The sequence below is a fragment of the Littorina saxatilis genome, linkage group LG4 (genome assembly GCF_037325665.1).
Source record: "Littorina saxatilis isolate snail1 linkage group LG4, US_GU_Lsax_2.0, whole genome shotgun sequence".
Taxonomy (NCBI): Eukaryota; Metazoa; Mollusca; class Gastropoda; order Littorinimorpha; family Littorinidae; genus Littorina; species Littorina saxatilis.
The window spans coordinates 35,370,798-35,397,317 of record NC_090248.1 but is presented as its reverse complement, the minus strand read 5'-3'; the positions used below and the strand labels follow the sequence as shown (position 1 = coordinate 35,397,317).

Here is a 26,520-nt window from a genome sequence, read left to right as displayed (position 1 = left end):
TAACGTGCGCCACACACAAGACAGATGTCGCAGCACAGGCTTCATGTCTCACCCAGTCACATTATTCTGACACCGGACCAACCAGTCCTAGCACTAACCCCATAATGCCAGACGCCAGGCGGAGCAGCCACTAGATTGCCAATTTTAAAGTCTTAGGTATGACCCGGCCGGGGTTCGAACCCACGACCTCCCGCTCACTGGGCGGACGCCTTACCACTAGGCCACCGTGTTGCGGTCACACACACGGTTCATAAAGATATATATGCAAAAGTAAGAATTGAAACAAAAGTTCAGATAAACTCAAGGTGTAGATTCCTTTTCGTGTGACGAATAAACTGAACACATGAGTACATTTCAAATTGAAATTAAAAAACAACAACATTAGAATCAAAAATCAAAAACAAAAAACAAACACACACAAAAGCTGAACAAAGACAGAAACAAAACTGCGAACTATGCAATTTACGGAATAATGTCTACCTTTCTTTTTGGCGTTTTAAACTGCATATCAAAATCTGGGCCTATTTAACCTCTTTCTGAAGCAAAGACAAACAAAACAAAAGAAAACAAAGAAATAAACAGCACACCAGAATATTCCCTGGTCGTTTGCAGAAAACGTCACACGCAAAAGCTAGAATATTCTGCACCCAAAGAACACTCAGAAATAAAAAGAAAGAAAGAAAAGAAAGAAGAAGAAAAAACGTCTGGGGATACCATACCCAGGAACTCCCATGTAAAATTTCATGAAGATCGGTCTAGTAGTTTTCTCTAAATCGCTCTACACACACACCACACCCTCGTCTCGATTCCCCCCTCTACGTTAAAACATTTAGTCAAAACTTGACGAAATGTAAAAAACCGAAAAATAGCAAGACTGCACCCAACGTGAATTAAGTCACGTGCCCCATAACGTTCAGAATAAAAGAGAAGGTTCCGCCTTCAAGATAAAAGCACAGACTGAAAGCACCTATATAGATATATATAGATATAGATCTACAAAACCGAGGAACATACCTGTTTGTGCTTTATTAGAAAGCGATATCTTCCAGGGAAAGAAGTAGCTGCTATCTGACTGCAACAACTATGAAGGTGGTATTTGTGTTGGCCGTGGTACTTGTCGCTGTCCATGCTGTCAAGGACAAGAAGGAGAAACATCTCAGAAAGGAAGGCCACATTGAAAAGAGACAAAGTAAGATTTGATTAGCTACCGTTGGAAAGAACTTTTAATAGTCAGTTACACATTAGAAGCATGCTTGTGTATATGTTGGTTAAATTTGGTAGAATGTTGAAAGAAGGAAAAAAGCCTGGACATAAAAGAAAACAAGTCGCGTAAGGCGAAATTACAACATTTAGTCAAGCTGTCGAACTAACAGAATGAAACTGAACTCACTGCATTTTTACAGCAAGAGCGTATACTCGTAGCATCGTCAGTCCACCGCTCGATGCAATGGCAGTGAAATTGACAAGAAGAGCGGGGTAGTAGTTGCGCTGAGAAGGATAGCACGCTTTTCTTTATCTCTATTCTTTTTAACTTTCTGAGCGTGTTTTTAATCCAAACATATCACATCTATATGTTTTTGGAATCAGGAACCCACAAGGAATAAGATGAAATTGTTTTTAAATCGATTTCGGAAATTTTAATTTTTATATTTTTAATTTTCAGAGCTTGTTTTTAATCCAAATATAACATATTTATATGTTTTTGGAATCAGAAAATGATGAAGAATAAGACAAACGTAAATTTGGATCGTTTTAAAAAAAATTTTTTTTTTACAATTTTCAGATTTTTAATGACCAAAGTCATTAATTAATTTTTAAGCCACCAAGCTGAAATGCAATACCGAAGTCCGGCCTTTGTCGAAGATTGCTGGGCCAAAATTTCAATCAATTTGATTGAAAAATGAGGGTGTGACAGTGCCGCCTCAACTTTTACAAAAAGCCGGATATGACGTCATCAAAGATATTTATCGAGAAAAAAAAACATGTCAGGGGATATCATTCCCAGGAACTCTCACGTCAAATTTCATAAAGATCGGTCCAGTAGTTTGGTCTGAATCGCTCTACACACACACACACACATACACAGACAGACACACACACGTACACACACACACACACACACAGACAGACACACATACACACACACACACACACACACATACACCACGACCCTCGTCTCGATTCCCCCCTCTACGTTAAAACATTTAGTCAAAACTTGACTAAATGTAAAAAGATGTGATTAGCACATTGTTTTGAAAGTCGACTATTTATTTCAATTCTTTTTTCTTTCTCATGTTTATCGATTAGCCCATGTCTCTGCTTGCAGTGGCGGATTGCATCATTTTAATGGGGGGGGGGGGGGGGGTCCACATTTCTTTTAGGGACATATCGACAACGCGGAGCGTCCGAACCTCCTACTGGGGTCTGGGGGCATGCGCCCCGAAAAATGTTAATTAAAACAAGGAAAATGGAGCAACCTGGTGCAATCTGAGCCAAGAAACTACCCCTAATATACCTTCGAATAAGTTAAATTAAGAAATAAATTTGGATCATAAACAAGGAAAATTTACCAATCTAATGCAACCTGAGCCAACAAATTACCCAACTAGCTTCCAAAACCGTCACTTAGAAGAAAAAAGCCGGCGCCTAGGAGGTTCTGGGGGCATGCCTCCCCTCCCCCTGAACATTTTGATAAAAACAATTAAGAAAGACGTCGGCCTCCTAATCGGGAGGTCGTGAGTTCGAATCCTGGTCGCGGCCGCCTGGTGGGTTAAGAGTGGAGATTTTTCCGATCTCCCAGGTCAACTTATGTTGAGGGCCCCAAAGGGGGGGTATCATCACGATCACGGGAAGGGAAATTTTAGCTTTCACGATCACAGTTACCTTGATTTTTGTTTTCACGATCACGAACACCAGTGGCAAATCACGGTCACAGTAAAAGTTGCATGTAGGCTACAGAAAGCACGTGTCAAAGTAAACACAACCACACAGTAATTCGTTCCTCTGGATCTATTGTTTATTCAACACAAAGTGAGAACTGTTGCACTTTCTTCTTATTAGGAACACACATAGAAATACATATCATGATTTGTAATCAGTAACAAGAATGTTGTTTTCATTGTTTTCTCTCTCTCTCTCTCTCTCTCTCTCTCTCTCTCTCTCTCTCTCTCTCTCTCTCTCTCTCCACTCATACACATTCAACTCCCCGGCACACCCTCACTCACACACATGAATATATACTTGCACAATTTCACATTTCCAGAGCTAAATCTTGTAAACCCATTTTCTCAAAAACGATTGGGTGGATTGAAATTAAAGTACATGTGATGGGTTCTTTATTTTCAACTTTGCCATACAATTTGAGGTACACCATCGCCTGATTTCACGGCCTAGAAAAACAAAGAGGAATGCTACAGGCCAGAAATGTCAAATGGTTTTACCTGAAAGAAGCGCGCAGTGCCAGTGGCGAAGCCACAAGCCTGAGCCTGCGAAGCAGGCGAGCCAACCAGGGGGGTCCGGGGTCATGCCCCCCCGGACATTTTTTCAAAAAAACGGTTAAAATCTGTGCAATCTGGTGCATTCTGGGCATCATTTTCAGGGCTGTAATAGTGTTGTGATCTTGTTAAAAATCCCATTTTAGCCTCCCCCCACCACCATTCAACACACCTCCAAACTGGTGAAAACAACACTACTGTGCGCTGGATTTATTCAGACCGGCGCCCGGTCGCGTTGCGCGATATTCACACGGATCGTTTTTGCGGAAATGTTTCAACTTCACCGGAATAAATTTGACTTTACCGGATTTTGAAAACGGCTTTATCGGATTTCCGGCAATTACCGGAAAAGTAGCATGCCTGACAAAATCTCCAACGAACATGACTTTGATCGTCTTTGACATGAGGATCAAGTGACCCAAACTGGAACGTCTCTTCGTCATTGTTTCTGAATTTAACCCATTGTTGATATTAAAGTTTACAGGCACTAAAATAAATCCAAGCTTAAGGGGAGGTTCTAGTATAAAATATCACCAAAATCGCTTCAGTTGTGATTTTGGGGTTCTTGCAATAATGGGTAGATAAAACATTGTATAGTATTGTGGTGGAAGAAATTTCACCAAATCATTAAACCGTTAAAATGACAGTTTAACCGCCAAAAAACACTCTGCTCCTTGTTTCTTGGTCCCTAATCGTCGGATTTACACCAAAATTGGACCATTGTCCCTAACTGATCTCCAATACAAACTTTTCAAGAAGAAAAAGTTAATTATTGGCAGTTAAAAACCCGTTATAAACCGTTATTTTCTAATTTTTCACCGATCTTTATGAAATGTTGTGGTTAGGTTGGTTGTCCCTAACTGAATTTCAACAAGAATAAAAAGTTGATTTTTGGCAGTTAAAAAACCGTTAAATCCCGTTTTTTCACCAATCTTTATGAAATTTTGTGAGTAGGTCCGTTGTCCATAACTGAGTTTCAATACGTACTTTTCAGAAGAAAACCAAGCTTTTGTCAGTTATAAACCGTTATTTTCTAATTTTTCACCGATCTTTATGAAATGTTGTGAATTTCAACAAGAATAAAAAGTATCTAAACTTTGAAGCCTTTTTTTCTCAGAATGATGTTTTCGGCACCTTGCTTCGCCGTTTCCTTGATAACTCAAAATGTTCTCAACCGACTGGAACAAAACGTAGCATGGCTTTTTAGTATTCATAGGACTACACTTTGTGGAAGGCGTTTGTGGGTCGGGATAAAATCAAAGAAAATATAGCTTGTCAGTTAAAACCGTTATATGTAAATATGATGAAATCAACGTTTTAATTAAAATAACGTAATTTTGATTCCACAAAATGTAGTCCAATTACATGTTATTGTATGTTTTGAATTTCTTTAAAAAATGTGCGCTCCTTGAAGAATTATCAAGGAAACGCCAAAATCACTATTTTCGGTTTCTAGATAATGTATGTTTTTCCGTTGAATTGTTTCTCAACGGCAGTTGTCGTGACATTTTAACTAACACAATATATGGGTCAGCAATGCATTTGACTTTATTTGAGCCGAAATCCATTAATATTTCCCATTCTAAATAGGAACACAACTGAAGCGATTTTGGTGATATTTTATACTAGAACCTCCCCTTAATGCAAAGAAGCGACAATTAGAATCTATGCCAAGCGTGTCCACGTTGCTGGGAAGAAAAAACACATTTCTAGTTTCGGTTTTGGCTACACGCAGACTCGATCTCGAGCCAGTCGAGGTCACACTGAGCGAGTGACAGCCGGACGTGGCAATGTCGACAATGTCAATGATCTCACTCAAACTCAAAGATCTTGAACAAATTTCAAGACCTTTGCCTACATTCAGAACAGTCATAGAGCAACATAAATCAACATACCTTGATATTTCGTCTTCGGAAAGACCGACCCGTAGAAGGCATTCTCGCCGCCTGCTTTGGTCTGGCTTGAATCCACAAAATATAACAGAAGTTCGATGACAGTACCGCTGCACGCCATTTTTGATCTTCGAATTCGAATTTGACTGAATGCACTCAAAACTTTTGCACGAAGCCCTTCCATTGGATGAAGTTTGGCAGACTTTTGCAATTTGCCTTCTGATTGGATCTCTGTCAAAATCATATTTCTGAATGTGTTGTTGCTTCCCTTCAATCGGGATTGGCTCCTTGACGAATATAGGATCATAGAGTGATACAGCTGTGAAAAATGTACGTTGAAAATAAAATGCTTTGCAATAATGCCCATCACGATCACGAAAACAAATGACGATCACGATCACGAGACTTGATTTTTTTGTCATCACGGATCACGGGCAAAGTCCCATCACGATCACAGAAATGGAAATTTCGGCAATCACGGTCACAGAAAGGTCAAAAACGCCAATCACGATCACGATTTTAAACCCTTTGGGGCCCTCTATGTTGAGACCTGCTAGTGACTTAACCCCCTTCGTGTGTACACGCAAGCACAAGACCAAGTGCGCACGGAAAAGATCCTGTAATCCATGTCAGAGTTCGGTGGGTTATAGAAACACGAAAATACCCAGCATGCCTCCCCCGAAATCGGCGTATGCTGCCTGAATGGCGGGGTAAAAACGGTCATACACGTAAAAACCCACTCATGCAAAAACATGAATGAACGTGGGAGTCTAAGCCCATGAACGAAGAGAGAAAGGCCTTGTGCTCCAAAATGAACCCCCAAAAAGGATTAAAAAAGTAAGAAAGTAAATAAGTGAGAGATGCATCACAATAATCATAATGATCTTTTGTGTGTCTGTGTCCACAGGTGGTACGTGTGGGTCGAATGAGTTCCAGTGTAAGAACGGCCAGTGCGTCCAACAGGAGTGGGTTTGCGACACCGGAGTCGACTGCAGAGACGGGTCTGACGAGGTCAACTGCCGTGAGTATAATCAATATGGAACACCCCAGACATGTCCTTCAGGGAATAGTTGCGAAACGACGCTGTTTCGTGCGCTGACTTACTGTTATATTGTTTCCCTTGGTTACCAGAAGCCTTATATTCTCACAGTGATGGTCTTTAGTCCCCCCCCCCCCCTCCCCTCCTTTTCTTCGTTTTGTTTGTTTTGTTTTTCTGTTTGTTTATTGTTGTTCTGTCTTTAATTACAACAACTTTTACTCTTGCCCTTTTTGTTTACTTTATTTCGGGATATTAATTACAGTGGAGAATACCAGCTAAAGTGCATATGATACGATTTGCTATATGATATATGATATGATATGATGTGATATGGTATGATATGCTATGCTATGATATGATGTGTTATGATATGATATATTTAATTATGATATGATATATGAGAGGTTACAACACGAGTGGTTTTTGGCTCACGTAAGTGTAGCCTATGCGATGATAAACTTTGTCTGTCTGTGCGTGCGTATGTATGTATGTGTGTATGTCTGTGGTAGAAACTTTAACATTTCCGAGTCTATGGATTACGTCAGTCTCGGTCAAAAGTGTTCGACGTGTGTGATAGAAACTATTTGAAGACGTCACATTATGACGTAAGAGGGTTAGACGTCACGCAAAGGAATTACTGAAAGTCTCGGTCATTGTTATTGTGAGCGGGCCGAGACTTCTTGGCAGATCCAGGGTCTCGCTTTCTTGCATAGTTTCACCTATGCTTACTGTGTGTGTGTGTGTGTGTGTGTGTGTGTGTGTGTGTGTGTGTGTGTGTGTGTGTGTGTGTGTGTGTGTGTGTGTGTGTGTGTGTGTGTGTGTGTGACGGAGTGATTGAGTTTGTGTTACTGTTTGTCGATTTCTTACGTGAGCCTTGATGGCTTCGCCTCTTGTTTTGTATGGCTTGTATTTCAGTCAAGACCCAGCGGATGAATATCAAGGGACTCACGAGCCTCTGGCGAGTGAGTCCCTTTGATATTCCCGCTGGGTCTTGACTGAAATACAAGCCATATAAAAAATCACGAGTGTTGTAACCTCTATATCCCATGAAGATCTAAAAGACAAAGTGTGACGGAAACATCAAGCTTTAGTTGTGTGTTCAGATGAGGCACCTCTGCACATACCTTATTCTAAAGGCACGTCTGTTGATCTATGTCAAGTCGGTGCATAATGGTGGCTTGGTTGTCCCCGTCAGTTGAAAGCCTCTTACACGGATTTGACTGAATACCTAGTGGTTACACACGCATCTCCTGAGATCGTGGACACCTTCATCGTCTATAGGGCCTACTGCACCGCAGAAGAGCTAGAAATACTCGCAAAATGCATTAAACAGCTTGTCCAGAGAACAATCGTAGTCGATGATGTACCGATAAGGGCGTGTGTACCGGGCACGCTGTAACTTCACATGAGCATAGCCTGAACATAGCAGTGCTGGTCGGACTGACTGGGTATTTAACGATTGCTAGTTTGACTTCTGTTTTAGTTGAGAGCACGAGCACACACACTCAAACACATACGGCTTGTCATGTTGATCACAAGAGAGAAATAGAACAGCGAATAACAGATTACGTCCCCATAATATGACGCGATGGACGATCGACAGACGTCATGAAATCTATGACGCTGTGATGATAGTCTCGGCAAGTCGAGACTAAAACTCAGCAATAGCACTGAACGACTCTCGCGAGTTCTCAAAAGCGTGGTAACCCGTTGCACATCCGGTCGACAGGTACATGTGCACTTTGGAATGTCAAGGACGACAGAAAGTAGAGCTAGCTATGATGTATTTCGTGCACCCTTATTTATCCACTATTTTATGTGTTATAAGAGTGCAATAGTTACATCATAGATGTAACAAGAGAACAATGGAAATGCAAGAAATATACCTAGAGTACATTTACAGAGACAAAAAAGGGAGGTCATGGGATATATGATATGACATTTTATATATCATTTTAAAGCCACGGACTGCAGTGGAGTGCACCAGTTGAAGTGCAACAACGGACGCTGCATCCCGTCAGAGTTCAGGTGTGACGGCAACAACGACTGTCACGACCTTACTGATGAACTCGACTGCCGTGAGTAACAGACAAACGAACATTGATAGAGAGAGAGAGAGAGAGAGAGAGAGAGAGAGAGAGAGAGAGAGAGAGAGAGAGAGAGAGACAGAGACAGAGAGAGAGACAGAGAGAGAGATGAAGAGAGAGAGAGAGATAAAAAAGAGAGAGAGAGAGATGAAGAGAGAGAGAGATGAAAAGAGAGAGAGAGAGAGAGAGAGAGAGAGAGAGAGAGAGAGAGAGAGAGAGAGAGAGAGACGCGAAGACGAACACACACACACACACACAAACACACACAAACACAAACACACACACACACACACACACACACACACACAGGTGTTCAAGCTTCCTACATACCTATCAACAATGAACGCAATGACAGACTAAGCCAGTTGTGTTTCATACGCGGAATGAGAGCATCCGGCGACATGAATCCACACCAAAACTCAACAGTCAAACATAGGAAGTTGATTTCTTGTATGTATTCAAGTGGAAGGACACTCTTATCCCATAATGACAAAACAAATGTTAACAGGTCAATGGACAGGTGGTTGACATCATGATAAGAATTAGGTATTTTTGTTAAAGAGTCCATGGGAGATGGATAACATTGATTCCCTCTAATATTATGGTGTGACTGCATGCAGACCTGTAATAATACCCGCTATTACGAGCTAGTCGTGTGACAGAGAGTTTTCTTGCACACGAGACTGTAGATGTTTCACGACGGCTTTAGCCGGAGTGAAACAGCAGCAGTCGAGTGTGCAAGAACACTCTCTGTCACACGACTAGCTCGTAATGGCGATTATGTCTCACAGCTTCAACAGAGGAGAGAACAAACACGTTTTGCGTACTCACGCTTGATAAACCTAAACACAGGAGCAGCCATTGTGGAGAGATCTACTTTTTGACGAAAGTGAACGAACAACTATGAATGACGTCTCGGTATATGTGAATGACGTCACAGTCATCGTCACAGTCTGTATCTTTTGAAGCATTCCATTCTTCATGACGTCTTTCTGTGTCTGCATCCGCGAAATGTTTGTTCTTTCCGGGGTCTTTGTCATCTATGTTCAGAACTCTGTCCTTCTAGTTTCAGACTAACAGGCCTCCTGAGCGAACCACTTTCCAAGGGAAGCTAAACTCGCGTATGGAAACAGTACTGTAGTCTGGGATGCCGTTTTCAGTATTCTCAGCGTTGAAGAATTTGTAAAGAGAAGACACGACAACAGCAGGAGAAATAAAAGTCGTGTGTGCATTTTGGGGCTTTTGGAGGGACGATTTCGAGTTTGAATCCGTTCTTGCACATGCTCCAAAGCGTGTAACATACAATCTTGCACACGTTTGCTTTAGTAGTGGCAAAGAAGGAAAGCGTGTGACATTATCTGCTATTCAGACTTGGTCGTGTAACAGACGTTTTCTTCCACACGAGATTACGTTGATTGTCTAACGAAGCCGTGAGGCTGAGTTAGACATCAGCTAATCGAGTGTGGAAGTAAAGTCTGTCACACGACCAAGTTGGAATAGCATTTATGTCTCACAGCTTCAACAGAGGAGAGAACAAACACGTTTTGCGTACTCAAGCTTGACAAACCTAAACACAGGAGCAGCCATTGTCGAGAGATCTACTTTTTGACGGAAGTGACCGAACAACTATGAATGACGTCTCGGTATATGTGAATGACGTCACAGTCATCGTCACAGTCTGTATCTTTTGAAGCATCGCATTCTTCATGACGTCTTTCTGTGTCTGCATCCGCGAAATGTTTGTTCTTTCCGGGATCTTTGTCATCTATGTTCAGAACTCTGTCCTTCCAGTTTCAGACTAACAGGCCTCCTGAGCGAGCCACTTTCCAAGGGAAGCAAAATTCGCGTATGGAAACAGTACTGTCGTCTGGGATGCCGTTCTCAGTATTCTCAGCGTTGAAGAATTTGTAAAGAGAAGAAACGATAACAGCAGGAGAAATGAAAGTCGTTTCTTCTCTTTACAAATGTCCTGCAGCGTGTCCAGGTAAACTGAAGTGCATTGTCACATGTGTACCAACATTTTTTTTGATGTGTGACCTATGCAAGTAGAAGCGGGTTTTGAGACTGTTTTTTGTCTCCCCGATATACTGTGCATGGTCACACTTGTTGCAGTACAGCATGTAGATAATGTTGGACGATGTGCAAGACATGCGGTGTCTGACCTCAAAGTGTTCTCTTGTAGGCCTACTGGCACTGGTGAAGGTCTTGGTCTCTGTCAAGTGTTCTTTGCATATGATGCATGTTTTATAGAGAATACTACATGGCTTGCTGTGTCGTACCAGATTTACACGAGTTGTTTTTTTAGATATTGAACTGCGAGCGAAAGCGAGCTGTTCACTATTTGAAAAAGCAACTCGTGTAAATCTGGTACGACACAGCAAGCCATGTAGTATTCTGTTTATCCTACATACTGTACTTACGTGTATTTTACTGAAAATGTCTTGCAGTCGAGGCAGCTAAATTGAAGACGCTTGTTTTGGAACCTCGATCTTTTCTAAAGCCTCCTGCAATCTATTACGTCAAAGCAAAGACACGTCACTCTGAAAATGTGGCGTGACGTGTTAGTTCTAAAGATTTATCGAGGGTAATTAGCGAGCGCAATTTTTGTTTCTATAATGACGTTTGTCTCGGTGACTTTGGCATCATAAGCAGTGGAAAAACAGGTCCCTGCCAGACTTGCTTGACATGACCTCATTTACATGATATACACACGTGTGATTTGAACGATTATTATCTCACGGGTGTCTCTCTCACGTATGTAGGATAAACCACATTTTGCAACACCCGAGTCAGAGTCTACGGTGAAGGCTGGGGGAAGGACAGTTACTGTAGGCATAATCATAATTATGTTTGAGGCTTTTGGCGTTTCTTTCCCCAACCACTGGCAGTTCAGGTACCGCTTCCTTCATTCGTGTACTTGAGTGCAGTATTTCCTGATTTTCCTTCAACCATTCCCGCAGAGGAGTATTGGCAGGGTTGTGTGTGATAACAAAGGAAACTCTGTTGTTGGTAGACTTCTCTTTGTACGCCAAGGCCTCTGATCGTGGTGTTGCTCCCGCCCTTTCTTTGGCTTCCTCCAGCGTTTTCTTCTTGTATCCACGCTGTCGGAAGGCTTGCTCCAACTGATGACATTGCTGTGCGAAGTCCTTCTTTTTGGAGCATATACGTCGTGCCCTCAACATCTGGCTGTAGGGGATGTTTTCCTTGCAGTGTCTTGGGTGGCACGACGTATAGTGCAGGTAGTTTCGTTTGTCCGGGGCTTTGTATGGAGATCTGTTTTTATGAACCCCTTCTGCATTTTGAGCGTGATGTCCAAGAAGGGCATTTCAACCGGCGATGAACCCATTGTGAATTTGATGGTAGGATGGAATGTGTTGATATGCTTCTGGAAGATCTCAAGTTCTTCTGGTGTGCCAGTCCACAGAAGGAAGATATCATCTATGAATCGCTTCCACGAGCTGGTATGGAGTGGAACTGGGCTTGTTTCCAGCATGCGTTCTTCCAGCCATCCCATGAAGAGATTAGCAATTGTCGGGGTCATAGGAGTGCCCATTGCAGTCCCGTGTTCTTGTTTGTACAGTTGTTCTTCAAATGTAAACACATTGTTGGAAAGAATGTGCCGAACAACCTGTACAATCGTTGCTGCTGGTGGGGTGTTTGGTAAAGGCTTCAGTGTCAAGAAATGACGAAGTGCTGTCTCCATGTCATCATGCGGTGTGTTAGTATGTCACACGCTTTCCTTCTTTGCCACTACTAAAGCAAACGTGTGCAAGATTGTATGTTACTTGCTTTGGAGCATGTGCAAGAACGGATTCAAACTCAAAATCGTCCCTCCAAAAGCCCCAAAATGCACACACGACTTTTAGGATAAGGAGGGGATAAGATTTTATATAGTCCATGAGGGTAACCTCACAGAAATTCGGGCTGCTTTCTCCCTGGGGAAAGCGAGCTGCCATACAGTATACGGCGCTACCCATTTTTTTTTCCTGCATGCGTGTTTTCATGTTTCCAAGCCCTGAGACTTAATGCCGTGTGAGATGGAATTTTTTTACACTTTATTCCAAGTCACACGGGTATTTGGTGGACATTTTTATCTATGCCTATACAATTTTGCCAGGAAAGACCCTTTTGTCAATCGTGGGATCTTTAACGTGCACACCCCAATGTAGTGTACACGAAGGGACCTCGGTTTTTCGTCTCATCCGAAAGACTAGCACTTGAACCCACCACCTAGGTTAGGAAAGGGGGGAGAAAATTGCGGCCTGACCCAGGCCTGAACACGCAACCTCTCGCTTCCGAGCGCAAGTGCGTTACCACTCGGCCACCCAGTCCTGCTGTTATCGTTTCTTCTCTTTACAAATTCTTCAACGCTGAGAATACTGAAAACGGCATCCCAGACGACAGTACTGTTTCCATACGCGAATTTAGCTGCCCTTGGAAAGTGGCTCGCTCAGGAGGCCTGTTAGTCTGAATCTAGAAGGACAGAGTTGTGAACATAGATGACAAAGATCCCGGAAAGAACAAACATTTCGCGGATGCAGACACAGAAAGACGTCATGAAGAATGCGATGCTTCAAAAGATACAGACTGTGACGATGACTGTGACGTCATTCACATATACCGAGACGTCATTCATAGTTGTTCGGTCACTTCCGTCAAAAAGTAGATCTCTCGACAATGGCTGCTCCTGTGTTTAGGTTTGTCAAGCTTGAGTACGCAAAACGTGTTTGTTCTCTCCTCTGTTGAAGCTGTGAGACATAAATGCTATTCCGACTTGGTCGTGTGACAGAGTTTTCTTCCACACTCGATTAGCTGATGTCTAACTCAGCCTCACGGCTTCGTTAGACAATCAACGTAATCTCGTGTGGAAGAAAACGTCTGTCACACGACCAAGTCTGAATAGCAGGTAATGTCACACGCTTTCCTTCTTTGCCACTACTAAAGCAAACGTGTGCAAGATTGTATGTTACACGCTTTGGAGCATGTGCAAGAACGGATTCAAACTCAAAATCATCCCTCCAAAAGCCCCAAAATGCACACACGACTTTTATTTCTCCTGCTGTTATCGTTTCCTCTCTTTACAAATTCTTCAACGCTGAGAATACTGAAAACGGCATCCCAGACGACAGAACTGTTTCCATACGCGAATTTAGCTGCCCTTGGAAAGTGGCTAGCTCACGAGCCTTGTTAGTCTGAATCTAGAAGGACAGAGTTATGAACATAGATGACAAAGATCCCGGAAAGAATAAACATTTTGCGGATGCAGACACAGAAAGACGTCGTGAAGATTGGGATGCTTCAAAAGATACAGACTGTGACGATGACTGTGTTTGTTCTCTCCTCTGTTGAAGCTGTGAGACATAAATGCTATTCCGACTTGGTCGTGTGACAGAGTTTTCTTCCACGCTCGATTAGCTGATGTCTAACTCAGCCTCACGGCTTCATTAGACAATCAACGTAATCTCGTGTGGAAGAAAACGTCTGTCACACGACCAAGTCTGAATAGCAGGTAATATAACCCTACGACGTCAATGGTGACAAGGAGTGTTCCTGGGTTGAAGGGACCTTCGGTCGTGTTAAGATCTTGCACAGTTTGCAGCATGTGTGTTGTGTCTTTCACGTGGCTTGGGAGTTGCACGACCAGGTCTTGAAGCCAGCTGTCCACTAACTTCGTAAGTTTTACCGTAGGGCCTTCTACCCCTGAGACAATAGGTCGTCCCGGAGGGTTCTCAAGGGTTTTGTGGATCTTAGGTAGGTGGTAGAAACAGTGGGTTCTGACTGTATTCAGTTCTGTTTTAGCCCATCTGTATGTTACATCATCGATAAAACCCCTGTCATGTATATCTTCGACGATTTTGTTGGAGGCTTTAGCAATGGCAACTGTAGGATCTTTGTCTACCTTGCTGTAGTGTAGACTGTTGTTAAGTTGTCGTTCAGCTTCTTTGATGTAGTTGTCAGTACACTCGACTCCACTTAGCTCGACCCCGCTTAGCTCGTCCGCCGTTTAGCTCGTCGCCATATTTTTTCCCCGGGCTGACGTCCTTCTTTGTATAGATCTGTAAAATTAAGCTGGTTAGCTCGTCCGCCGGTTAGCTCGTCCGCCGCTTTGCTCGACCAAACTTTCCAGTCCCAAGGCATGGTGTGACGTCATTTACGCCGGATAGCTCGTCATAACGACATTGTGTCGTCAGCGATGACGTCTTCTGACAGGATGACAGTAACAAAAGAACGTTCCATAAACTGCCAGACTTTTCGAATTGAATGTCAAAGAAGAAAACATGCGCTGTTTATCTGATTTTGCTACTTTGTTTCAATTTTCTCCCACTTATTAGTAGGTACAATGTACACACAAAACTTTCTTTGTATGACTAATTAGAATAATGTTTGGACAATGACACCTGTCAATCATTTCTGGCATCCATCTGTCACTCAGTCCTTAGACAAATGCCAATCGTTGGGTAGTCTCACAACGCAGAAAAGATGCAAACGAAACGAAAGGTGCAGGGTCTTTCCCTGAAAAGGAAAATGGAAGTTATTCAAATAATGGAGGACAATCCAAGCAAACTCCTAAAGACCATAGCAGACGATCTTGATATCCCACGAACGACGTTGTCCTCGATTGTTTTAGTTTTTTGTTTGTTTGTTATGGTTTTGTTGCGCAGATTTTTTGTTGATGTGCATGTTTTTGAAAATGGTGTGTGTGTGTTTTGTGTGTGTGTGTATGTAAGCACGCAAATGAGTTAGTGCTTTTTTTGCGTGTGTGTTTGTGTGTGTTTAACTTTTTTCTGGCGCCGTGTTTACTTGGTTTTTCATTTAAAATTCTTCTCATTGGACTGCTTATTTTTGGATTTAATAAAAAAAATCCCAAGAAATGTGCTTTCTGTTTCATGGTTTACATCTCTCTCTCTCTCTCTCTCTCTCTCTCTCTCTCTCTCTCTCTCTCTCTCTCTCTCTCTCTCTCTCTCTCTTCTGCCTATCTCTCTGTTATTTTCATAGTAACACATGTTACAAACCCAATATGCGAAACGAATATAAACTCTATCAACATCTTACCGAGTCTATGAACAGAAATTCGTCATTTGACCATTGCACATCATAGCTCCTACTCCATGGTGATGAAAGGATTACTTCTGGTTTGTAGACACGGTAAAATGTCATGTTGTGAACAAAGGGCTATTCGAGGATGATCTACTAGATTGATAGTTATCTCAGAACCTGATACACCCGTTTACAAGTGTTTATGTGCTTTTAATATTGGTCTGGACGAATTCGCCGGATAGCTCGTCGCAGCATATCCCCCAGGGAAATTGGACTCCGTTTACCTCGTCCGCTGCTTAGCTCGTCGGCCGGTTAGCTCGTCGCGAATTTTTCGGTCCCGAGAGGGACGAGCTAAGCGGAGACGACTGTATCTTGTACTACCACTGCCCCACCTTTGTCAGCTGTACTGATGCGTACCTCTCTGTTCAATACCATCTGGCGTAGTTGATGGAGGGCAACACGGTGGGGTTTGTCCATGTTGTCTCTGACTCTTGAGTTGTTTGCGAACGTCTCTGCTTGATGTTGTAGATTTGTACAGTATATATCTAGAGCTCTGTCTCTTCCTTTTTGCGATTCGAAGAAAGTTTTCTTGTAGAACTTTGGTGGTTCATTTGCTTGTGTTTCAGGATCGTAGAACAATTCTTTTAGTCTTACCAGACGGCAGCCTTCCTTTATGTCCTCCACGATTTGTTGTTGGTCAACTGAGCGGGGTGTTGGGACAAACTTAGGCCCAAGTTCAAGTACATGTTTTTGCTCTTCGGATAGATCGACCTTCGATAAGTTGATGACCGTGTTGGAGATCACCTTGGGTGTGTTCTTGTCTATTGCCTTTTGGGTCCGTTTGAACCTCCTGCACTTTCTTTTTACCTTCACTGAGAAAGGTTGTCGTAGGTTTTGTTCGTGTTTTGGTTGCAATAATCTGCTGAGCTTTTCAGTTTAGCTTTCCAGTGTTTTTTCTTCAGTTTGGCTGCTTGTTGTTGCTGGTATCCGTATGCTGCTTCAAATTCATGGAATCCAGATGTTTGTTGGATGTTGTACATGACCTGTTGAAGTTCACAATTTACTTTTTCTTTCAGGGAGCGGTATGTGTCTCTGCACGTACCGACAATTTCAAGGCTAGCTGAGTTGATAGCGTCATCAACAGTTTTATGCAAGAAGTCTGATTTTGGCAACGCATCCTTTCCAAATTTCAAAATCATACCTCTGGGAACGATAGAGTTGTTCATGCAGATTGTAAGGAAACGTTCGTGGGTATCGTAGCGAGCTAACTTGTCCGTCAGTTTCCACAGCAGTGCTTTGCTGTAGTGACTGTTAGTATCCATGGTGCCGGATCCAACGAAGGATGCAATGGAGATCAACAATAATGTCAAAAATAACGGCACCAGGCTAATAGACGGAACCATCATAGTGGGGCTCCTATGTTGCAAAATCATTCAAATCATGCAACAAACACCAAATTAAGCAACTATGAAGAGTTTTATGTGCTTAACAAAACCTGATACAGAGCCATCGCGAAAAATAAAAAAATGGGTAGTTTTTAAACAATTTTTCAAAATGGCCGCCAGTGTAAACGGTTGGGTATGTTAGGCATATTTCACTTCATGTGATTAACAGCAAATTTGGCGTAAATGGACATTTGCTTTTGCTTAACAAAACCTGATACAGAGCCACCGTGAAAAAATTAAGAAATCAGTAGTTTTTTTACAATTTTCAAAATGGCCGCCAATAAAAGGGTATTTAGGCATTTTTGATGCTACAAGACATTCTCTTGCAATAGAAACTAACACAAACACATTTTTAAACAAAACAATACATGTATTGTTGGTGCAGAGAATGATTGGACGGTGTGGGTGGCAGGGTTGAAGAATTTGTGGATTACCTAAACTGTGCAAAAATAAATATATTGCACCAATTTTCATACCAAAACGAAAACATTCATTCCTGTGCTGTTATATTCAATGTATGCTATTGAGGGCACTCAACTTGGCTAACTGGAACACTTTTAAGATAAAAGGTGGCCTTTACATGGGTTATTTGACCGCCGCCCAAATTAGGGTACCCCCAAAATAAAACTGATAACAATGTAATGTATCAACTCAAAAGTCGACTAAAATTCATAATCGCTGTATTTCGAAAACGTTGTTTGTTCTCATGTGTTTACATAACTAGCACATTCCGGCAAGTGTCTATACTCAAAAGAAACTTTGGCAGTACTTGAAACAACCATCTGTCATATATACATGCGAAGTCAAAAATATGTGGGATGTAAGTCAACAAACCTGTGGCAGTTTTAAAAATATTATTTCGTGAAGATTTGAAAGTGTACTCAAACGGTTGAACTACGTCTCGTGCGTAGATACAGATTCCTGAAAGTTTCAACGCAACCCACTTGGTCATTGCTAAAATACATGGATTTTAGTTGACTTGGGTATCCCTCAAATTTGACACATAAACATCTCATCCGTGAGATCGACACATACATCAGTAGGTACAATGGCACAACACTAGAAATATGCAAGATGGCGAAATAAAACAACCTGTTCTGGATGGATAATCAAGTTGACTTTCTCTTCGTATACAACAGTGACCCAGTTGTGCCTCAGGAATTGTCGTCGGCTTTTTAAAAGGTACCCGAAGTTTTTGTCACATCTCTTTGTCACGTCAAGGGTATCCTTATTTTGACGGCGTAAATGATGATGTTAAAAAAAAATGTGCCAGATAGCGAAGATGCGAGCCTTTAATGGCATAGACAGTTTGAATAAAATGACACAGGAATAAAAGTTTGAGTTGGGGTATGAAAATGGGTGCAATAATATTTTTGCACAGTTTAGATGCTGACAGTTTTCACAGGCATGCAAGCACATTTGCAGAGAGCTGTGCTCTGCAGTCCTTCTTTGCAGCATTTGCAGCGTTTTGTTGTACAGCTCTTCTTGCAGGCACACCTCATGAGTTCTCGGCACACGCTGGATACCTCTTGAAAGCTCGTCCAGAATGACTCCCACTTTCCAGCCTTGAACTGCCAGCCCACAGAGTTTGGAAGTCTAATAGGTAGATGGCTCTTCTCAATCTCATGTCCTGCAGCAGCACCTCACTTGTAAGGGGATTATGGTCAATTTGGCAGCTCTTTTTACTGAAGAGGTACCGTCTAGAACTGTTTCCACCCAGTACGTTGCTGGTTTTGTCCTACAAATGTACACCAAAAAGCTCTTGTGCTGCCCTATCAGTGGTACTCAGCTTACAAAGAGGAGCAGACAACCTGAAGAAAGTTTGAGTGACGTCTTCAAATGCTTGCCATACTTCCCAAGCCTTCTGATTCCCCAATACCATTGAAGAACGACATAGTGTCACAGCCTGTAAGGCTATGCAAAATGGGCAGACAGGGTGACTTCTCTTGGCCAATGGCTTTGGCAATGTGGCGATACACTTCACGAGCAGAAAAAAACGCAACACAGCTGGAATGAGAAGCAGACTGTCTGGCCTCCTCTACATCCATGGTGCAGGAAATCAGCCTGGGGTACCCTTCACACAAAAGATGAAAAGTGACATTTTTATTTGAATGTATTTGAATAATGTTTATTATCTCAGAGAGTCGGTCAAAGCCGGGTTAGCAAGTCTTCACACAACAGACCAAAATGAAAGAAAATTGTATTTCATGAATTCGTATAATTCTCACTGTTTCAGGTTAAAAAACAAACAAACACAGTTTCCAGTGACCCACCTGATTCTGGAATCTTTCTGACCGCTACATTTATTCGCTTCAAACAGTCGCTAACAGAATGTTGACCATAGTGAGGGTTTGTACGTTAAACCCATCAAATTCACAGAGGTCGCTTACAAATGATGTGCAAACATGTTCCAATTAATACAAATAAAAAAATCTTACTGTTAAGATGTATTTAGGTAACAAACCTTGATACAGTAGTACATGTGAAATCAGCTCCCTTCTGTGGCACCGGAATAAATGCAGAACGCTTGTTCCCAAGAACCGGCATGTGGTGTAACTCTTGTATATATCCTGTAAAAATAAAATTCACACCAATGCACGGTCAACTTAAAATAAGCAAAAGGATGAGAAACAAGCAACAAACCAAAATTGTAAAACTCAAAGAGCGGTACCTCTTCATTTTTCAAAACCACTTATCTCATTTGATTAGCATACACTGTATGCTTTTGTCTGTTACCTACCGTCTTTGAAAGTTTGATCACAACACTGTAAAGACATGGGGAGTGGAGTGTTTTTATCTCCAGCTGGTCATCCTACTATCTGGCCTACCCTCACTCAGTTTTTGACTCTACCCCTCCCCACCTTATGGAAGTCCTTAACGTAGGCAGGACTAATCATTTATCATACCATGAACAATCTCTTTCTCCTCGCCTTTTATTCAAAGTTCGTTTAATCTGTTTAAAATCACCAGCGTGGCGATCATGATTTCCTTACTTGTAATCAACAGATAGATCTAGATCTATCAGCATCACAATCCAGCTGATGAGCTATTGCAAGATTAAACAAAGTCTCTGCATTTCAGCGCTTCACCCGATGAATAACAGACCCCAGGGGAGAATTAAACAGTTATATGATGTGACATTGGTGAATGGAAGCGTATTCTTGAAAACTTACCTTCAGAAACGTTGTTTTCGCTCAAATCAAAACACGCAATGTTGCGGAGGCCGCCATCTTGAATTTTCATGCTGCGGATATATAAAATTCTAAAAACGATCAAATTAAATACCAGAACACAAAAATACCCATAAGAGTATTTATGTCATGCATGTGTTATCAGCAGACAACTTCTGGTGCATGGTAAACCATTGAATTTTACATTTGCTGAGTTGGGAATATTTACTGCTGAGCGCTTTTGGTACGAATTTCGTCTGCTGTAAATGCAGCCTTTTATTCCCTATCAAAAACAAAAAAACCGATTTCTGAAGTGGCTCTGTATCTGAAATCCCTTAAATAATTATAAGGAACAATATCACAAAGTATGATGTTTGTTGCAAGATGTGAATGATTTATGAGTGCGTCTGCAACATACGAGCCCCACTATCAGTGTATATATATATTCGTTTATATATGTTCTGCGCGAAGTTAGAATCCGGTTCCATTCTAGAATGGACCGAGTCCAAGTTGGAATTCTAACCCTGCGCAAGTACATGGGTGCCATTCTAGAATGGTACCCTTGTTGCTGGTCCATTCTAGAATCGGCCGTGCGCAAGGTTGGAATTTGGGTCCAAGTTGGAATAGTCATTTCAGTTAGACTATCACACAGCCAAAGCCACAAATGTGGATTTTCTGTTTGTTTTTGTTTTTTGTGTGTTTGGTTGGGGTTTTTTTCTCGGGTTTTTTACACTTTACTCAAAGACATCGTGAATTGGGATTGTGATGTTCTGAAAGTGATTACGATTTTGAGAGACACTCAGCACTGATCGCTACGAACGGAAATTTCCGGACTGACAGTGTTTTGCCGATCTCGCTTGTAACTTTTAATCTTATTCATATACATGAAGTTGGTCTTCTGAATTGTGAAGATAAAGTCTTTAGCTTTGTATCGATATATAATATATGACTATATAGTTTGAGCGAGGGAAAGGCTTTTTTTTTAAATTTTTTTTTTTTAACTAGCTTTAACTAGCCTCTTAAGAACGGTGCTGCTTTGACCACAAGACTCGCAGCCATAGCAAACCCCTCGTTATGAGCGCCGACCACAACGAAAGCAATTGGCTGCGGTGGGCCCCACGAAAATCGGCAAAGGCGAGGCTAGTTTCTGTAGAAAATCGTCTCTGTTTTCTCCAAAATGACATATCATCCCATAACTGGCGTTTGTATTTCGACATAAGGTCTTGTGGCATCTAATCATCGATTTCATTCTTTCATTTGATTCATTTGTGAACGCTGAGCTTCGAGTATTTATGCTTTTCAGGGAACATTTTTGAAAATTCTGACTTTCCACAGTTATTACGGAAAATCAAGCTTGTCAATCAAGATGCTGTGAATTGGAATGTCATTACTAATCATTAGTTGACCTCTGGCTCAAGTGGTGTCATCTTGCTACACGGTTGAATTGCAATTCGTCAATCTCTGCCGTCACTGGGCACTGAGAACGTCAGGAGCCTGTATTTTTTTCAAGGGCAATTAGAGGTTATTTGAAAGTATGACATGGTATAATGTTGTGATTTTGGAGAGAAAAATTAATTGACTGTCATTGCAATGAGGCTTGGTCAGAAATAAAGGGTATTCACTGATTTTAAGCTACAATTCAGTTGCTTGGAAATGACAGACCTCCAATCCATTTGTAAATCAAGTGAACTCTCTTGAATGATTGGTACTTCCTCTACAAATAAATGTGCACCAGGATATAATTCTTGGAACTTTGTTCTTTTGTGTAGTAGTAATGCAGGGTTGTAGGAGTTTGAAACGTGGGCATATCACAGTTTGGAAGGTAGGAATTCTGATAGATTAAATAAAAACTGTCAAACTTTTAGGCATGGAATTCCCCTTTGAGAGTATTTGTTGTGGTAGTACTACTACTATGAATTGCTTTCAATGTTTTCCCATAATATTATAAAACCAGACAAAAGTTGTTGTTGATTTCTGTTTTTGTTAATGTCAACTTTTTTTTTAAACCTGTGACAACAGCTCTATAACTCACTCTGTCCTTCTGTTGGTCTGTCTGTCGGTTAGTCGGTCTGACCGTCTGTCTGTCTGTCTGTCAAAAAAATTGTCAAAAAATCGGACATTTCCGAGAGGGAGACAGCGCTGACATTGCAAGCGGCCGCAACCGGCTCTCATCACAAAAACAACTGCCCTGCAAACATTACCGCCCTGGTAGTCCCCCTGGCTATGGTCTGCCTTTGTTTATTGCGTACTCAGGAGTGTCAACTTTCTTGACATGACATGACATCGCAAGATCGCCAAAGGATTTTTTCAGGGGTAGACAAATCAGCCCCATTTTATCAAAGGGAAGGTGCAGGTGGAGATAATTCAAGGGAAGACAACTCTGCCGCCATCGTGACTTTCGCCGGCGACTGGTGAAACCGTACCATTCTAGAATGGCACCTCTGTACTTGCGCAGGGTTGGAATTCCAACCTGGACCCGGTCCATTCTAGAATGGTACCGGATTCTAACCTCGCGCAGAACATATATATATATATATATCCCTGGTGTTATTTCAGACAAGAACACGTGCAGCCCGGGAGAGACCCAGTGTGACAACTACCTGTGTATCGAGGACGCCTGGCTGTGTGACGGAGACAACGACTGCAAGGACAACTGGGACGAGACCAACTGTGGTGAGTATGCCGGCGTTGTCACAAGCTTAACACAGTGATATCGCGCCAGGCGTTTCATCAACCAGTATAACCACAAGTGGATCATCTACATGTAAATATTAACCATGGGCTGCAGTCGACGCACGGTGATACATGCGCCCTTTTGGGCTTTTTCACGATCTCATGTTACTAAAGATAGATTAAGGAATTCTGTGAAACTGTTCCCATGCGGGAAGTATCTCACTAGTGCGGCAATCGTACAAACCTTGTTGCATGTTACAATTTAAGATGCATCATTTAGTCACTGCAGTTTGGTGATACATGTTGGTCAAAGCAGGGACCTATATTTAGGTCTATGGTCAAAGTAAGGGTTTTGAAAATGAAAAGAAGAATTGGACGGTACAAAACCACCATTCTTTGCTTGCTGCGGGACGCAAACCCGACCATACCGGATTAGCCGTCCCTAGGGGGGTCCGGGGGCATGCACCCCCTGACATTTGTTTGATCCAAAGAAGCCAAACGGAGCTATCTGAGCTTAGAAATTGCTCAGTCTGTCATGTTTCTCTCCCCCTTTTGGGGGGAATCAGTTTTAACAATAATATGCAACGGCTTTAGAAAAAAAGGGTCTGGACGACGTATCATACGTCTGCTATGATTATGTGTTTTATTTCTTTGCTGAACTTCACTGACGTGAGTTTTCAATTATATGCAAACATTTCTGGTCACGTCTTACAACACGTTAGTGGGGCTCTGTTATGGGTTGAAAAACTGTCCTGCACTGTAACGGTACTCTGTGTTACTCTCTGTTTTGCTTGTGTGTGACAGTGAGCACGTGCAACAGTCACCAGTTCCGCTGTACCGACGGTCAGAAGTGTGTCGACACTCGCTGGGTTTGTGACGGTGACGACGACTGCATGGACAAGAGCGACGAAACCAACTGCAGTAAGTCTCTACATAGAAAGAGAGAAAAAGAAAATAGTTTGGAAAGTACACTGTACAATAGACGACGTTCGGAAAGGCTTGTATGGGTCGTGGAAGAGTGAATACCCTTGCTTTTAGTGAGACAAACAATCCACACCTGGTTCTTGTCCACGTTTTTCAGACATACCCCTCGCTAGGGACTGGCCTATGGATTGTTTGTCCCACTAAAAGCAAGGGTATTCACTCTTTTACAACCCATAAAAACCCGACAGAGTTATTTCCGGACTTCGTCTATTGTTATGAGTAAGCCGCTTCGTTGCGGCAGTCTGCGCCGACGGTTATTTTCGGTGCCCCGGACAACAGTCAATGGAACTCGTTGGCATCTGCTGTAGATTCCGGATTCCATGATTTCCATCGGGTTTTGTCAAACAGATGGCTGTGTAACAGACAGAACGACTGATCTGTGTGTGTGTGTGTGTGTGTGTGTGTGTGTGTGTGTGTGTGTGTGTGTGTGTGTGTGTGTGTGTGTGGGTGTGTGTTTGTTTGTGTGTGTGTTTGTGTGCGCGTGCAGTGCGCGCGTGTGTGCGCAGTCTTTTGCCTACGTTTATAGTTTTTTCTGTAACTGTTAAACGGATAGGTTGGAATATTATGCAAAGCCTGAAACCTTCATCCTTTCGTAATATAGTTCTGAGATCTCTCTCACCTGACGATTATTGTGTGTTTACAGCGTGCTCCGAGCAGCAGTACAAGTGTGACAACGGCAAGTGCATCCCACTCAGATGGAAGTGCGACGGACAGAATGACTGCGGCGACTATAGCGATGAGAATACGCATGCCGCTTGTCGTAAGTGTGTGTGTGTGTGTGTGTGTGTGTGTGTGTGTGTGTGTGTGTGTGTGTGTGTGTGTGTGTGTGTGTGTGTGTGTGTGTGTGTGTGTGTGTGTTCATCCCCCTCCTATCCACTTGGATTTAAAATAATGTTATGCAGAAGATTAAAAGCAACACAGCACAACAGCTTTTTATTTTTATTTTTATATATCCTATTTTGAATTTTAATGGATTGGACTAGCAATAATATTAACCATTAAGTATTTATGATTATAAAGGATAAACGAGAGTATGTGCGAGGATGTATGTGAGGGTGCGGGTATGGATGTGTGTGGTTTAGGTTATATGTGTGTATTGATGTGTACTTTTATGTGTCTATATGTTCTGAGAGCGTATTTATATGTGATGTTATCTCGTACACGAGCCAACAGAATAAAAATCTGTTTGTTGTATTCAGACAATAACGTTTTATTGAATTGAATTGAATCGAATTGAATTGAATTGAATTGAATTGAATAGCTAAAAAGACGTTTAACGTTATCTCTTTTTACTGTATTGCAGCCACAATTCACCCCAGCCTGTGTGGCAACATGATGAACGAAAGAGACTGCGCGCTGATGAACGACACCACCACACCCATCTGTACAAACCACGAGAATGCCTTCAAATTCTGCAGAAAATTCTGCAATCTCTGCATCCACACCTAAAGAGGAGTTACCAGCCTTCACATTTAATCGAATTGTTTTTATGTTTTTGTACGTGATATTTTTTTCTTCTGGCTACCAGACCGAGCATACGGAGTTGTTTCCGAGATTAAAAATGGTTGTTACGTGTTTTACATGTTTGAGCTTTATTTATGTGCTGTTTACTGTTGTGCACAAGTGCTTGTTACGGTGTTATCTTCGACTATTCCCAACAACTTGGACTTTGTTTGTGGAATCAATAACCATCACCTTGTAGATTTGAAACAAATCTACGTCAATCTCATTCTTTTTTGTTTGAAGTTTGAATGGTAGCAGGCTAATTGCCTCCTGGACAATTGCCCTCCGGACAATTGCCCCCTGACAACTGCCCCCCGGCGTGTGTCTATGTGTGTGTCTCATTGAATGTTTATGTGTGTGAGCGTTTGTTTGTCTGTGAGCGTGTTTGCGTAAGTGAGTCTCTGTAAGTGTGTACACGTGTGTCTGTTTGCGTACGTAAATGCGTGCGTGCATGTGTGTGTGTCAGTTGGTAAGTCTTTCAGTTTGTCTATGTCTGTGTGTGTATGCGTCTATGTGTGTGTATGCGTGCGAGCATGTGTGTGAGTATTTGAGCGTTGTGTCTATTTGTGTGAGTGTGTGTACGCGTGTGTGTATGTGTGTTTGCGTTGAAACCAGGAAGCATACAGATATCATAGAGATATTCAATTATAGACTTGAATTACCTCGAAACAACAATTAAACACTTCATAACTCAGTAAACACTCAGAAAAGAATGGGGGGCAATTGTCCTAGGGGGAAATTGTCACGGGGGGCAATTGTCCTAGGGGGGGCAATTGTCCAGGGGCTTGTTGTCGGGGGGCAGTTGTCCGAGGGGCAATTAGCCTAGAACCGTTTGAATACCTACAGCAAATCCCCTTCAGTGATGGTGCCAGTGGGAATTTTGGGAACCGGTGTTAAACTGAGGAAATGCAGTTATTACGACAACCATGACGGGCGAAGTGGCGCAGTGGTAAGACGTCAGCCTCCTAATCGGAAGGTCTTGAATTCAAATCCCGGCCGCGGCCGCCTGGTGGGTTAAAGGTGGAGATTTTTCCGATCTCCCAGGTCAACTTGTGTGCAGACCTGCTAGTGCCTTATCTCCCTTCGTGTGTACACGCAAGCACAAGACCAAGTGCGCACGGAAAAGATCCTGTAATCCATGTCAGAGTTCGGTGGGTTATAGAAACACGAAAATACCCAGCATGCTTTCCCCGAA

At 42.2% G+C, this 26,520-nt stretch overlaps 1 protein-coding gene and 1 long non-coding RNA gene across 2 annotated transcripts; both read left to right on the top strand.

The window, feature by feature from the left end:
- The first annotated feature begins 940 nt into the window (after nucleotides 1-940).
- LOC138964591 (very low-density lipoprotein receptor-like) lies at nucleotides 941-25,397 on the top strand. The gene is made up of 7 exons (XM_070336590.1): nucleotides 941-1,189; nucleotides 6,294-6,407; nucleotides 8,387-8,503; nucleotides 22,722-22,838; nucleotides 23,643-23,759; nucleotides 24,466-24,582; nucleotides 25,126-25,397. The coding sequence occupies exons 1-7, from the start codon at nucleotides 1,084-1,086 to the stop codon at nucleotides 25,269-25,271; spliced, it is 834 nt and encodes a 277-aa protein (XP_070192691.1). The 5' UTR covers nucleotides 941-1,083; the 3' UTR covers nucleotides 25,272-25,397.
- Nucleotides 14,474-15,384, top strand: LOC138964597 (uncharacterized). Its single transcript, XR_011455151.1, has 2 exons — nucleotides 14,474-15,010; nucleotides 15,141-15,384. It is a non-coding gene; the product is annotated as an uncharacterized lncRNA (long non-coding RNA).
- Nucleotides 25,398-26,520: the final 1,123 nt, after the last annotated feature.